The sequence below is a fragment of the Perca fluviatilis genome, chromosome 3 (genome assembly GCF_010015445.1).
Source record: "Perca fluviatilis chromosome 3, GENO_Pfluv_1.0, whole genome shotgun sequence".
Lineage (NCBI taxonomy): Eukaryota > Metazoa > Chordata > Actinopteri > Perciformes > Percidae > Perca > Perca fluviatilis.
The window spans coordinates 26,109,505-26,123,668 of NC_053114.1; the positions used below are offsets into that span (position 1 = coordinate 26,109,505).

Consider the following 14,164-nt stretch of genomic DNA (forward strand, 5'->3'; position numbering starts at 1 on the left):
ACAAAATGACCTTGGAAATCACACAGTTCAGACACTCATATGGGAACATGAACTCAAACCATGATGCTCATCTTACAGTCGGGTGCTGCTGGGTGTCACACATATCAACAGATAAACATTGACCAGAATGCTCTCTTCTTAGTAACATAAATATCTACTGATGCATATTGATGTGCACATGGGTGACCTACATGATTACCTGATTAGATATACTGTAATGACATTAATTTCTGTAACTGAAATGTTTTTAAATTATGTTATATTTGATTTTGGATGGACCGGTTGATAGCCATTTCCTTAATATCTCACTCATCTACCACGGTTTCTACTGGTTATACTGTGCAATAAGTTAAAAACTAAATAGAAATTTTGAAATAAAATACATGTTTTTTTCTGAAAAAAATTTTGTATGAAAATATCTTCAATGAACTTAACACTTAAAACATATAGCATGGGGGGTTGTACAAATTATGATGGGGAAACAAAGTTCAGCAGGTCAATGCAAAATATTAAATCCAATAATTAATTCCAGCAAAGTTGGAGAAAGGGTACAAGTTTTTGTATTTTCTAGTATTTCTGAAACTTAGTTTGAACTTGTCTGAAGTTGCTCCCTGTCCGCTTCTAATTAAGTTTTGCTCTGACCTGTTGTTCCTGCTGCCTGGCTTGTTTTATGGTACACGAGGCAGGCCCCAGTTTGCTCTTGAAGCTGGCAAACCGGCCTGGAAAGTTCTCATTTAAAGTGGCTCACTGAATTGTAAGCATTTCCATTTTTAACTTGGATAGGAGCCAGTAGAAAATCAAACATATCTATCCTTTTTATGCAGAACCTTTAATAATTCAAATGAAAAACAAAAATATATTGACATTATGTTCTTAACGTAGTTGTTATTTTTGATATTGTTGTCGAGAATTGACCAAAAGAATTCAGGGTAGAGTGAGTGGAATCTTTGGCTCAAAATCCAATAGTGCTGGGATTAAGTGAATTGAAGATGAAACGATTTAAATCCTGATAAGATACAAGCAGATAAAACATGCACAACTGAACCAAGAGTGTGTTTACAGAGCAGTACACTGAGACACTTGCTTCAATCAATATATTGATGTTTTGTAATAGGCTCTAAATGACTGCTGTGCAGCAAACCTTCTCACTGATTCTGCAATTCCTTTCCGCACGAATATAAAACACCAGCTAAGATGACAAAGAAAAACTAAACCGAGTCAACTAGATAACAATAACAAATTAGTAATCCATGTTTTGTTCAACTAGATAACCCTCAACCTCTTTCCTCAGAAACTCCACCTGAATCCATTGTCAAAAACTTTAAAACAATTCATCCTGCCATCCTTTAAAATGACAAAACCTCAAAAGTGGACATTGTATGAAAAACTATTATTTTTCTGAAATTATACTAAAATTAAACAGACACACACAATGTAAATCCATGTGGCTATATTAACATTAAACTTATTAATAACCCTTTTCAAACACATCTCCTAATCGATTGCTTCTCTATTCAGCCAAGTCGTAGGAAATTAAAGTGCTGTAAGTATGTCATGCATGGAACTAAATCAATAGACGTTTGTGCATGTGTGACAGATTCAATCTGACCAGGCAGGGCTTAACATTTAATGAGAGGATGTTTAGTAATTCTGCATGCACAGTGTTGTTTTGTACGGCAGGCTGTTTTGTGATGATGACGTGTCACTGGAGCATAAGTGATAGAACTGGAATCAGAGAAGTGTGTGTGTGTGTGTGTGTGTGTGTGTGTGTGTGTGTGTGTGTGTGTGTGTGTGTGTGTGTGTGTGTGTGCGCGCCAATCAGGGCCTATTTCCTGCCAGGTAAGGCAACTCATTAAATACCAGAGGGCAGGCAAGCTCAGTCCCCTCTCTCCCTCCAACATTTACTAGGACCATAGCCACGGGTCAGAGACCTTACAAACTCAGGGAGGCAAGTTAGGGAGAGACAGAGTAGGGAGAAAGATGGGGATGGGTGGAGGGTAGCACTTTATTAGTACATAAAAACAATGCTTGTGAGCCCTTTGCAAAGCCCTTTTTCTGCTCCCAGTTTCACCTCTGGACTGAGAGAATAAAGTTGGTTTACAGATAAGGAGGTGAGGGTACGGGACAGTTTAGAGAGTGCGTTCATCCCAACATGCTGTGTCACTGAGTCTGGCTGTGTATGCGTGTCAGGAGCTGGTGGTGGTGAGGGATACTGTGGGAAAAGCCCGGAGCCTTGCCAATGCTCACCTCCCTCTTCCATTGACAAGTGAGGTGCAGTAACAGCTAATCGATGGCTAGTGAATTCCCCGTGCAACCCCCTCGCCAGGCTGATCAATATTCCTGGCAATTAGAATCCCCTATCTGCATGGCTGTAGGGACCTTGGGGTGGCTTGCCAGCCCACAAACACCCAATTTAGTCCTCAGCCTATCACTTAATTACTAAATCCTCCCTAATGCCTATTGGCAGGTTGCGGGTGTACTCACAGCAGCCCCAGTGGCTGAGTGAACATGAGACCTTTGGCAAAGTGCTGGTTAAGATGCTCCCATCTCACTTCAGCTGGCCAGTTAAACATCTGATTTCACACGAGGGCCCTGACCTGAAATGATCCGCCTATTGAGCACCTGGCCCACACACAGCCCACATGGATGGTCTGGAATGGGAAGAATTGGATGGATGGGAGGGTGAGGGGAAAGAGGATACAGGACACTGAGAGTCACAGTGATAAAACATCTTTCAGCCAATAGTTGAATCTGTGAGCACAGCAGAGTTTTTAAAGTGTTCACAGTCAGATGATTTCCTATTTTTTTTCATATTGACTAGGGATAACATAAGATATAAATTAAATGCAGTCTCATGAGAATTCATATCTTAACAGATGCAAAGAGATGCAAATGTTTCAGGTAAATACTATAGGGAATATAGTATAACTGTAGCTTTGCAGTTACTGCTCTGGAGCTGCTCAGTCTTCACCACCATTGCTGATGCCCATACCTGCTGACAACAAAGTCCTCTCTTCCGATCCTTTTCCTGGGCTGATATATGCACAGACATCTAAAATGAAACATACAAAAACAACTGTATGTGCACTCTCACACAAACCCACATCCTAAAGACACATTTGTCTCTGCAGCGCCGCTTTCCCGGGTGACAGTTTAAAGAGTGGTTGCCTGAAAGTGTTAAAAAGGTGTGTAGAGTTTTATTAAGTCTCCTGCCAGGTACCCTCACTTTTTGAAATAGTTCTAGTATTTTGTTTTGGCATGTCTTCTTTCTAACTTCACTTTCTTTCCCTGTATTTACTTTTTTGCAAATCATTTTTTTACATGCATTAAGATCTTTTGATATGCATGGTGGAATGTCTTCATGTTTTTGTAATTGGGTATGTTGTGTAGATTAGTGGTGTGTATCACACAAAATGCCTTAGGCTGTGAATTTATGGGCAGTTTCCTTGCAGGTGAGTGGCAGAGGCAGCTGCCACATCACGCACTCTGGTGTCTGTCTCACACAATATAGTAAAGCCAACACTGGAGGCAGGGCTCCAAACTAACTTCTTTTACTAGGAGCACTGTAGCCCCTAACAGTTCCAGTTAGGGGCACAGGGAGAAAATCTAGGGGCGCACACCTTAAATTGACAATTGCAAATGCAATTTTCTTTCAGATTTTCCCCAATTAAACTGTATTACTGATAAATGTTTTGTTTTATTTTAGTTCACAGTTTTAATTGAATGGTGCTTAACAAATGCAGATTCCGAAATGTAATGTACTGTATTACTGCCTCTGCCTCATACAGGCTCTCCTCCCTCCTCTCTGTTTATTTAGTTAACACTAAACTAACAATCATATCTAAGGTGATTAAACTTCCATGGAAAGGGGAGTACTGTATCTATCTAACACCCAGTGTGGGAAATATTGAGTGATGAGCAAGCCAGAGAGAGAGGAGCTCACGACACTCAAAACACACAAGCACTTTTTGTTATGACAAGGTAAATTGTTATATATTTGATCATCCACTCTGTATTCAAACTCAAAATTAAAGTAATGTGCCGTTTGCTTATGGCCAGTCAAAGCAGTCCATATGGATTTTTCTTTCATAGAAGCAGTCTCCGCTCTCTGATATTCCTGCAGTTGTGTTGTTGAAATAAAATCCAGTCCTTTTTGTCTGAGACCGAGACAACACTAAGTAAAAATGCGTCAATTCTGTGACAAGACCGAGTACTGAAACACTGACGAGGGCTACCCACCCGGCCCCGCCGACCGGTAGTGCTCGCCGACGGGGTTGAGACCGTAAACAAAGTGGGGGGAAGAGAGGAGGGCTAACGTTTGGCTAAGGCTAACTCTTTATCGGCTATCACTACGCAGCATTTTCCTCGCCAATGTACGGTCTTTAGCAAACAAAATGGATCAACTTTGGCTGCTGATCACCACTCATAAATGGATAAAGGACTGCAACATGGAAACACGGAAACATTGTAACAACATCGCGGTGTGATAGCATGTGTATGTTTCATCTTTCGCCGTGCTTGACTTTTAACGTCGATAAGTGTGACGCCATGAAAGCGAGACACACAAGTGTAGATAACGTTACCCAAGCAGTTAATTGGCCCTCCCCCTCTCACACACATTGGCCAACTTTGGCAGACTCGCTCCCTCCTCGTAATGCCGTCAAATTTGCAGGTTGCACATGTGCGAATAGTTGTAAAAACTACTCGCACTATCTCAAAAAATGGTCGCATTCGCAGTCTGGAGGCTAGCTGACCTGACAAAAAAACCTGTCACTGTCACTCCCCCTCCTTTATCCCTCTTTCCCTGGTCATTTCAATCATTCTCTTTGTTTCAATGTCTTTTTCATTTCATCATTTTGTAATTTCAATAGCCTCCATTTTAAGACATGAGAAAAACAAAGACACTGATCAGAAGCTGGCAGTAGAACAGTTGTCGGACAACTTTCCCTCTAAAAGACTTTTCAAGATTCAAGCCATTTCTGCCCCATCTGACAGTAAAGAATGACAGTAGAGATAGAACAAAGGGATGAAGTGTAATGTGTCACACACATGATAAGCTGGGCCCACGGACACACTGTCTTCCAATTTTCACACAAACCAATGGGAACTGTATGACAATACTTTCTCAGTCAGGTAGAGAGACCAACTGCACTGTTTTCTCATACCTTGAGGTCCTGCGTACGCAGCAGCAGCTAGACTGAGGGGAGGCCATGCTGGGTTTCTGTGTGTTGTATCAGTGAAGTACTACAATCCGTCTGTGGGCCTCCAGCTCCTTCCTGCTGTGCCTTCATGGCCTCTCTCTACAGAGCTCCATGTGTTTCCTACAGATCCATCTCTGCCCAATGCAGTAGTCCATTACTTTACTGCCCTGCTGTGAAGAACGTGAAAGGAAATAATGAGTATAGTGTGTGAGATGTATGTATGTGAGTTTAAGTGCTCAATTCATATGTAGGGAATGGCTTCTGACTGTAACATGACTTCATGTCCCAGCTGGTACCTGCTTCCGTTCAGTGGTTTGGCTCTGAGCAGCCTCCAGGTCCTGCTCCAGTGTGGTAACCTTTTGCTCTCGAGGTGTTATCGCCTGCTGAATGCCAACGACAGGACCTCCACCTTCAGCCGATCCCCTGCCTCCTGAAGGTGCAGCACCTAATGACAAGAATGCAAGCACTCAGTCAGGACACAACCTCACACAATTTAACAGTATGTGGAGATAAAAAACGTATCGTTTCATAAACTGGTTATTTTTTTGTGCGCAAATGCCAGTCTACCGTCAGCCCTGTTTGAGCTGGTTGAGTCTGGACACCTCTACTCAGCTGACACACCTCTGCACGATGCACACTCAGCTCCTGGATGCCTTGGGCACACTGCTGCGGGGCCTGGGGGACAGCCTGCCGAAGCGTAAGATACACACGCACGCACACACACTTTCCTGTCACATACCCATGAAAATGGCCTGAGGTGAAGTAAGGATAGGTGCCTGGAGCTTTACAAATCCTCTTGAAGGACAGAGCAGAGGAGCGCCTGCCTTCCTCTGCCCCAAGCTATCTCCACATCTGCTGCACTGCACTTAGCTGCCTGGCCCTAATTTGGTATTTCCACAAATATGACATATGTATCAGGCAGAGCAGGAAATGACCTGGGTTGGGAGAGAACAGCTTCCTGACAGGTGTCACCTCCAATCTGCACAGGCCTGCCTCTGATGTGTTAACTATTCAATTAGCCAGCACATCGCACTGAGTGGGTGCCAGCATCTAATTACCTCTGAGACCTTGCCTGTGAATGGAGTGAAATATGTGCGTGCGTGTGTGTGTGGATGACAGGTCACACATCATGTTACTGTTAAGGGTTCTTCTCACTCTAAACCACCTCGACATTCAGATAGAATAAAGTATGTGGTTCAGAGCATGTGTACATGCGTGAGAGGGGCAGGGTGTTCCCTTCCATCCTCAGTCACTTCTCTCCCTATTTCCATCTCTCAGCACCAACCAGGAAAAAGGCGTGTAGCTTTGAGTAAAATATGAGTGCAACATTAAATGAAAATAAAAACAGTGTCATTTAGCTATGTTCGGAAATTACTCCTACCATGCGGCCTCTCTATCTCACACCATTAAAATAACGAGGTGTCACTGAGCTCTGCTTCCATAGCTCCAATGTTGACACCCATCAAGACAAATCTATATTTCATGGCCACTTACAGATGTATAAATAGCCAAATGAGGTGCGCTAACCATCTATAAAACGACACTAAAAGGTTGCCAGAAGATGGCGAGTGTCATGAGCCAGTTGCGCTGGTAATCAATCTGGGGAGAGAGGAGAGGGGAGAAGAGTAGAGGAGTAGGCTGCGTTGCGTGGGTAAGAGGCGAGGCACAACGCGGCGCAACAAGCAGGGCAGTAAATCACATCTGCACGGCACGCTCGCCCCACTGACACACAGCCACTTCAACTGACATGGGGCTTGCTCGACAGCCTGATGGATCACCACACTACACTCCATTAAAGGCAAACGGGCACGACAAGAACTGACATAACAAACAATTAGTCACTGCTGTGGGTATGGACTATACATGCCGAGGGCCTGCTTGGCGATAGGCACTCACCACCTGGGCACTGAGGAACATTAGGTCCCTGGTTCTTTTGTGATGTAATAGGCTACATCATTCATGATCATGTGTGTTCTCAATAGAAACACCGAGACTTGGATCAGCACTACGATGAATAAATCTACCACTAAATACATAGGATTTTCTGTTTTGTTGGAATTGCCACCATCTAACATTACTATCCATTCAACTTACTGGTCAACACTGTCCAACAAAGTGGATAGATAAAATAATAGACTAAATGAACCACATAAAACAGGTTCCATGAAACAATTCTGTCTAATAGAATAAATAACTAACACATTGATGACTACATTACAGGTATCCTGTGGAGTCTTTGACCACTAGTTCCCCTTTGGAGCAATATTTTAGTGAGTGGGTCCCTGTTTCATTCGAACTTGCGCATAATGCGATACAGTTTCCCGCCAATAGTTTTAATACTATTCTACTGATTGACAGGTGGCGGTAATGTCTCAAAAAACACAGCAATGTGCCAACAAAGGCAGTGAAGAAGAAGTAAACATGGGAAAAAAATTAAAGTTTCAAAATAATCAAAAACTTGGCATTTCAAATGTTTTACGAGGAAGGAAATGCATTGTTCTTTGTTCTTTGTATTGGTAAGTGAAATAAGTTAAATTAATAACAGGCTTTAAACTGTAGTAGTTCTAACTCTTAGGGCCTTATCTTGCGCCCAGCGCAATTGACTTTGTACACCGACGCATGTATCATTCCTATTTTGCACCCGACGCACAGCGGACTTTTCCCTCCACAGACTCACGTCGGTAAATTATGGAATGAACTTGTGCTGTGAAAAAAGGAGGCGTGTTCCGGCGCAAACGTTCTCTAGTGCCATTTTGCAGTTTCAGAAAACAATTCCGCCACTGACCAGGAAAAACCTGGTCTAAAGTCAGTGGCGCGTTATTCAGATGCTATTTTAAGGGCGCATGCTTGGCAGTAATGTAGAGTGTGCACACCTCGCATACACTTTGCTTCTCTCATCTCACGGACCCAGCAGTTCCCATTTTTGCAAACCATACATAAATACAAGGAAAAATATGACCTTGTTTTACACAACATTTCCACGAATCATGGATGTGTTGATGACATAAATGAGGAACTATTAGAGGACTTAAGGAGATGTGATATTAAACTGCATGTGCCGATGCCACTTAAAGGTGCTCTAAGTGATGTTACACGTTTTTTAGGCTTTTAATATTTTTTGTCACCTACAGCAAACATCTCCTCACTATCCACTAGCTGCCTGTCCCCTGAACACGCTGTAAAAAAAATGCGGTCTCTGTAGACAGCCCAGGCTCCACAAACGGTAACAAAAACAAACTGCAACAACCTGCCCCACGAACTATAACAAACAGTGTTCCAGCCAATAACCGACAAGAAGGAGTAGGTTGAGTCATGAAGAAGACTAGACAGGCAGCTAGCGCATAGTGAGGAGATGTTTGCTGTATGTGACGAAAAATGTTGTCGCCTAAAAAACGCGTCACATCACTTAAAGCACCTTTAACTCAAATGCCCTAGCAGCAGCACGGGAGAGGAGAGACAGAAGAGCTGAATTGTTTATTGTCTAATGTTAGAATGCATTCATAACCTCGTGATTCAGTGAGCCCAAAACATCGGAAAGTATGTTTTTGTGACATTTCTTTATTTACATTTTGTCAAAAAGAAAAATCAATAGCAAACGTCGGTCTCCTCGGCTGTGAATCGTTCCTGCATGCTCTAAATTGCTGATGTTCAACCTTTGCTCAGACACCAGCTTTTCACCTTGTTAACTGTGTTTTTTTTGTGTGATTTGTTTTCTGCAAGTTCATTAACATATTTGGTCCTATTTTAAAAAGTCTCTCTTATCTTCTAACAACTTCTTCTTGCTTGTACTTCATTTAGAATACCAATATAATTTAGAGTATAGACACTAGTTTTAAGATACACCTTTGGCTCTTGACCCAGAAATTGAAAAACAATCTTTTTCATTACTTAACTTTACATAACTTTTAAGTAAAGTACTCAGTGATATTTTATTAAATTATATAGTAAACAGCACAGGAGTTCATAAATTGCATTAAATTAAAGGTTGTCTTATTCAGAGATAAGATAATATTGATGTCTCTATAAGACATAACTACACTGACTCTCTTAAAGGAATACGCCATTGTTTGTTGAAATAGTGCTTATCACGGTCTACACTGGCTGTAAATAGGTGGGCCAACGCATTTTTTGTCTCAGTGCAAGTAATTAGGTTGTTTTTTTGTCTTTTGTTGGCTCACTTTTACTCACAACATGCTAACCGGCAACATAGGATTCCATTCACTACACTAAGCTAACTAGCGCCCGCGCTGCCGGTGTTGCACCGGACTAAAACGATGCATGCACAAAAAATGCATTGGCCCACCTATCTACAGCTAGGGTAGACCGTGATAAGCCCTATTTCAACAAACGGTGGCGTATCCCTTTAACAGACAGGTACTTTTATACAGAGTGGACCTCTCAGATCAAAAATCAAGAGGACAAACACAACAACACAACTGGTTAACTGTCTTTGCTCGGTGTAACTCAAAGGAGGATTGTGTGTGTGAGACATTCATATGTGTGCTAATTGAGGTCTGGCATAAGAGGGCAAAATCCATAGATTCCCATGCTTTGGATTTTTACAGGGAGAGCTGGGGTTGGAAGAGCAGGACTAAGCACTTGCGAAAGTAAGTGTGTAGGTAGCAGCACCTTTACACTTCAATCACAGACAGAGGTGAGCTCCTCCATCAGACCTTTAGCCACCTCCACTCCTCCACTACTGGGCTCCACTGGGCACCAACACCCATTATTTACCACACACACATCTCTCACTCAGCATGACTTTCCACTTTAGTCCATCAATGCTTTGAGGCCATCACTCGTCTTTGTCTCTCCACAGGCTTGTGTGTATGCACACACACTTTTAAACAGTAGACAAATCCACGGATGCATGCATATGTATGCACAGAAAACACATCTGAGCACACACACACACACACACACACACACACACACACACACACACACACACACACACACACACACACACACACACACACACACACACACACACACACACAGTCGCTTTCTCTCATACACATACACACGCTCTTTTTACTGTTGAGCATGTTGTCTCGCGATGTTCCCTGCTGTATAGCAGGTATGACTGCGATCAGTGAGAATCAGCAGAAGCACTTATTGAGGTTGTCTTTCTGATAAGCGCGTCTGTAAAAGAGGCATATCACATCCCAGAGTGTGTGTTTGTCTATAAATGATCAACACTGTAACCTGACTGAATAAGAAGGTAAGATGGTATAAAAGAGTTGACAACCATGGCGAAAATCGCAATAACCTCCTGCAAAATGCCAAGGACCACCTCACACTCTACTCTACACACAGCTGCCATCTGCATTTCATTGCACTGGCTGTTACAACACCTGATGCTCCCTTCTCCTCCTTCCCGCTAATCTGCCTGACTGTTTAAGCAACATTCAAACCACATCCAACCCACCTCAATGTGCTCACGACCACCTATCCATTCAGCAGCAGCAATAACTAGCAAAACTAGTTTCTGAGTAGGCTCCATGTACACAGGAAGAACATGGCACTGTTTAAATTTAATGTTTCATTAAATGTCTCTTTCTCATTCAATGTGCCCATATTGAAACTGAAAAGCTTAAAGTTAAACTGGAGGCATTGACTGATTATACAATATACAAGCATATAGATATCAGTAGATTTATGTGATTTTACCAACAACTGGAGAATATGCTTCACAGGTGTGCAAGAAAATGTATGAATGTAATGTATCTCAGAGTTGCTTTGGACTAACACATTTGTAGAAACCGAAGATTATCTGTTTCATGAGGTGGACGAGTGACAGATGTCCAAAAAGCTCCATCTATTGCCCTTCACCTTGCAGAAACACCACCTGGGCATTCAGATGCATCAGTCTAAGTCACACTCTAATACTTTGAGAACAAAAAGCATACCTGCGTACATGCACTTTAAGGAAACTTTTAGAGATGAGTGCTGTGGGAGTGACCTGTGACCTGCAATCATTCATGTCCTTGTGTGGAACCTGTGGAGTGCTGTCCTGCTGGGTCAGCTTACTGAGCCGAGCCTGGTGCTTGTAGAGCTGTAGAGCTCCAAGGGCAGGGAGAGAGGTTGTTGTGTCCCCTGTCTGCCCCCAAAACCTGCATATGGCTTTTATATCCAAGTGAGAAGCACACAGAGGTCTACTCTAATTAGCAGAAGCATTAAAAAAATACAGGTATATCCTTACAGGATACACACTTTTGTGAAAGCCACATATAGCTCTGCTGTCTATTATAGAAACAGCTTAGCCGTTATTGTCTTTATGTGTTTCTGTATCAGCCACCTAGTCCTAAGCCAGTCTCTGTGTCCTCCATGTCAGAGCCAATGTGCTATCATCGACCTGTTGTTGCAAACTGTCCTAGAATGCCTGGAGCTCAGCGCCTGGTCACTTTCTTCCTTTCTGCCTCCTGCTGGCTAGACCGCTCCAACAGCAACAGAACTAGCTATGCGACTGAGTGTGCGAGTATGTGTTTTGCTCTGGTATGTGTGTGTTTGCGCTGGGGCAGGTGGTGGGATGGAGCGCAAGCACCAGTGGGGATTCAGAGACAGACAGATGTGTACCTACCATCTCCCAACAGCTCCACTGGCACTTTAATGACACCAGCTCTAGTGTACATTAGATTATTAGACTCCAGAGTACAATATCCCAGACTGGATAATATTGTTTTTCCTCTGGCTGATGATGCATTACAAAAATAAGGAATGGTGTAACAGATGTCTCTCGGGGTAAAAATAATAAATCACACAGACTTCTAACATGGTTGAGAAATATGCGCCCACAAACACACCCACATCCCTGGAACACTTCAGTGATTCATTTACTCTCTTTATTCCAACTGAGCAGCAAGCCGGGAGAGAGGAAATGAGACAGAGAAATGGGGAAAAAAGTGATTCGTTTGCATTAAACTTGCAAACATCATTAAGGCCTTGGTACTAATTGTGTTGTTTTAAACGAGTGAAATCTGATAATGACTTCATTAGCGACTCCATGTAATGATGACTCCCAGGGTTTTGAGAGAAAGAGAATGGGTGTCTGGGTAGCTCAGTTGGTAGAGCGGGCGCCTACATATACAGTAGAGGTTTACTCCTCGACACAGCGGACCTGGGTTTGACTCCGACCTGTGGACCTTTGCTGCATGTCACTCCCCCCTCTCTCTCCCCGTTCATGTCTTTGGCTGTCCTGTCAAAATAAAGGCTGAAAATTTCCAAAAAAAAGAAAATAAATAATAAATACAGAGACGAAGAGTGTATATGTGTGTGAGAGAAAGTGTGACGAAGCAGAGGAAAGAACACGCGCACTGACGCGGTCTGTTAAAACGCTTTTTAGATACACAAACGAAGAAAATTATACATGCAGAAAAGACAACACCAAAGGCTGAACAGGATAAATACAATAATAACAGGAGAACAGACATGGCCAAAGAGGTGCGTGTGGATCCGTTTCAAAATTTGTGTGTGTGTCCTCTCTATTGCGGAAGTGTACTGCTTGAGAAGGAGAGAGGTATAATCCATAATATGGCATCTCGCTGCATGGCTGCATACATTACTGCATACATTACTGCATCAATCAGTGCTAAGCTGCAGTGTAATTTTCTAACTCCCTATTTCTCTCCCAACCCCATCACACAGACAACACCCCATGGCTATTTCTGATGAGATTCAGAGCTAGAGAGAGGGAATAAGGTTGAGGAGGGGGAAGGGTGTTTATGGAGCAACCTACCTTCCTCTCTCCTTTCCTTCTATCCATCCAGCCCCCTGATTAATTTCCAACAAGATTGCTTGGCCAGCAGTATTATTAGCATAACATTTCCATGGATCAAGCCCAGCTATGAAACCCTTTCATCAAGCTGCTTGTCAAACACAAAATTTCAAATCTCATTTTGTTTCTAATATCATTTTCATACTGGGGGAGAGGAATCGGGGGCTACGATGTGGAGAAACGAAGGCTGTCGACGAGGTGGTGGGGGGTATCAGAGGATTGTTATTCCAAAGATAAACGGAGTCATCAATCAAAATTAAAATGAGGATGAGGTCTGGAATGAGATTCTGTACTAGCAGGCACATGTATGCACGCATGCGTGCACACCTGCATACATGCTCACATGCTGCGGGCCTAACAGCCAAGGTCAATGCTGGGTGGATGGGTGGGGTGGCATCTGTGGGCTTGATCGAAACACTGGGACAAAACAAAACATGTGAGCTCAGCTTAATTTCTCATTTTCTGGTGCTTTAAGTCAGCAGCACTTTCACATTATCTGAATCTATTACCACATATGGCATATAACACCTTCAGCAACTCATAAAATGCCTGTCAATGTGCTAATCTTTGACAACAATCACAATAAATAATTCTAACCATTGCTTTCATTACAAAATGTGTAACACTGTCACTGGTCCCTTCCCCAAAGCAGCACGCTGTACCATTAATTCTGAAAAATATTGAAGGAGTGGGGGTGGGGGGTTATTTTAATAAAGATACAGAATCAATGCAATTTAATCAATCCAAGCTAATTAAAAAAAACTTCAAGGTGCACAAACAAGATAACAACAAATGAACTGCGCCAAGAGAAGCATGCTCTAATTAAATGATACAAATTGTCATGCCATGGCTGTGCGTTTGTTGACACCTTCAAGAAAAGAGTGTGGCACGCCTGACCACCCTCATGAGGCCTACTTCTATTGCATCTTAAACAGAATTCATTGGACTGAGGGCACATATTTAAAAATGTTAATACATTTTGTCCTGGCCAGACGGTATATATACTCTTTATCATAACAATGGATCCTATGACTATCTTCCTCTTAGCTCTACAGAGCATTTCAGTGCCTTTTAACTAATTTTTTTCAACTTAGAGCCCACAAATTCATTTTTTATTCAATCTAGCCGCTCTCATCTGCATGGTTAAAACATGGCTCCATGTGGATTTTGAAATGCAACTCTTCAT

At 42.5% G+C, this 14,164-nt stretch overlaps 1 protein-coding gene across 1 annotated transcript in view; it reads right to left on the bottom strand.

The window, feature by feature from the left end:
- The window catches only part of LOC120556489, a 42,620-nt gene that overhangs the window by 11,403 nt on the left and 17,053 nt on the right, over positions 1 to 14,164 (bottom strand). Inside the window, exon 5 of the mRNA XM_039796135.1 lies at positions 5,498 to 5,646. Coding sequence (XP_039652069.1) covers positions 5,498 to 5,646 — 149 coding nt within the window. The remainder of the gene's footprint in view (positions 1 to 5,497; positions 5,647 to 14,164) is intronic.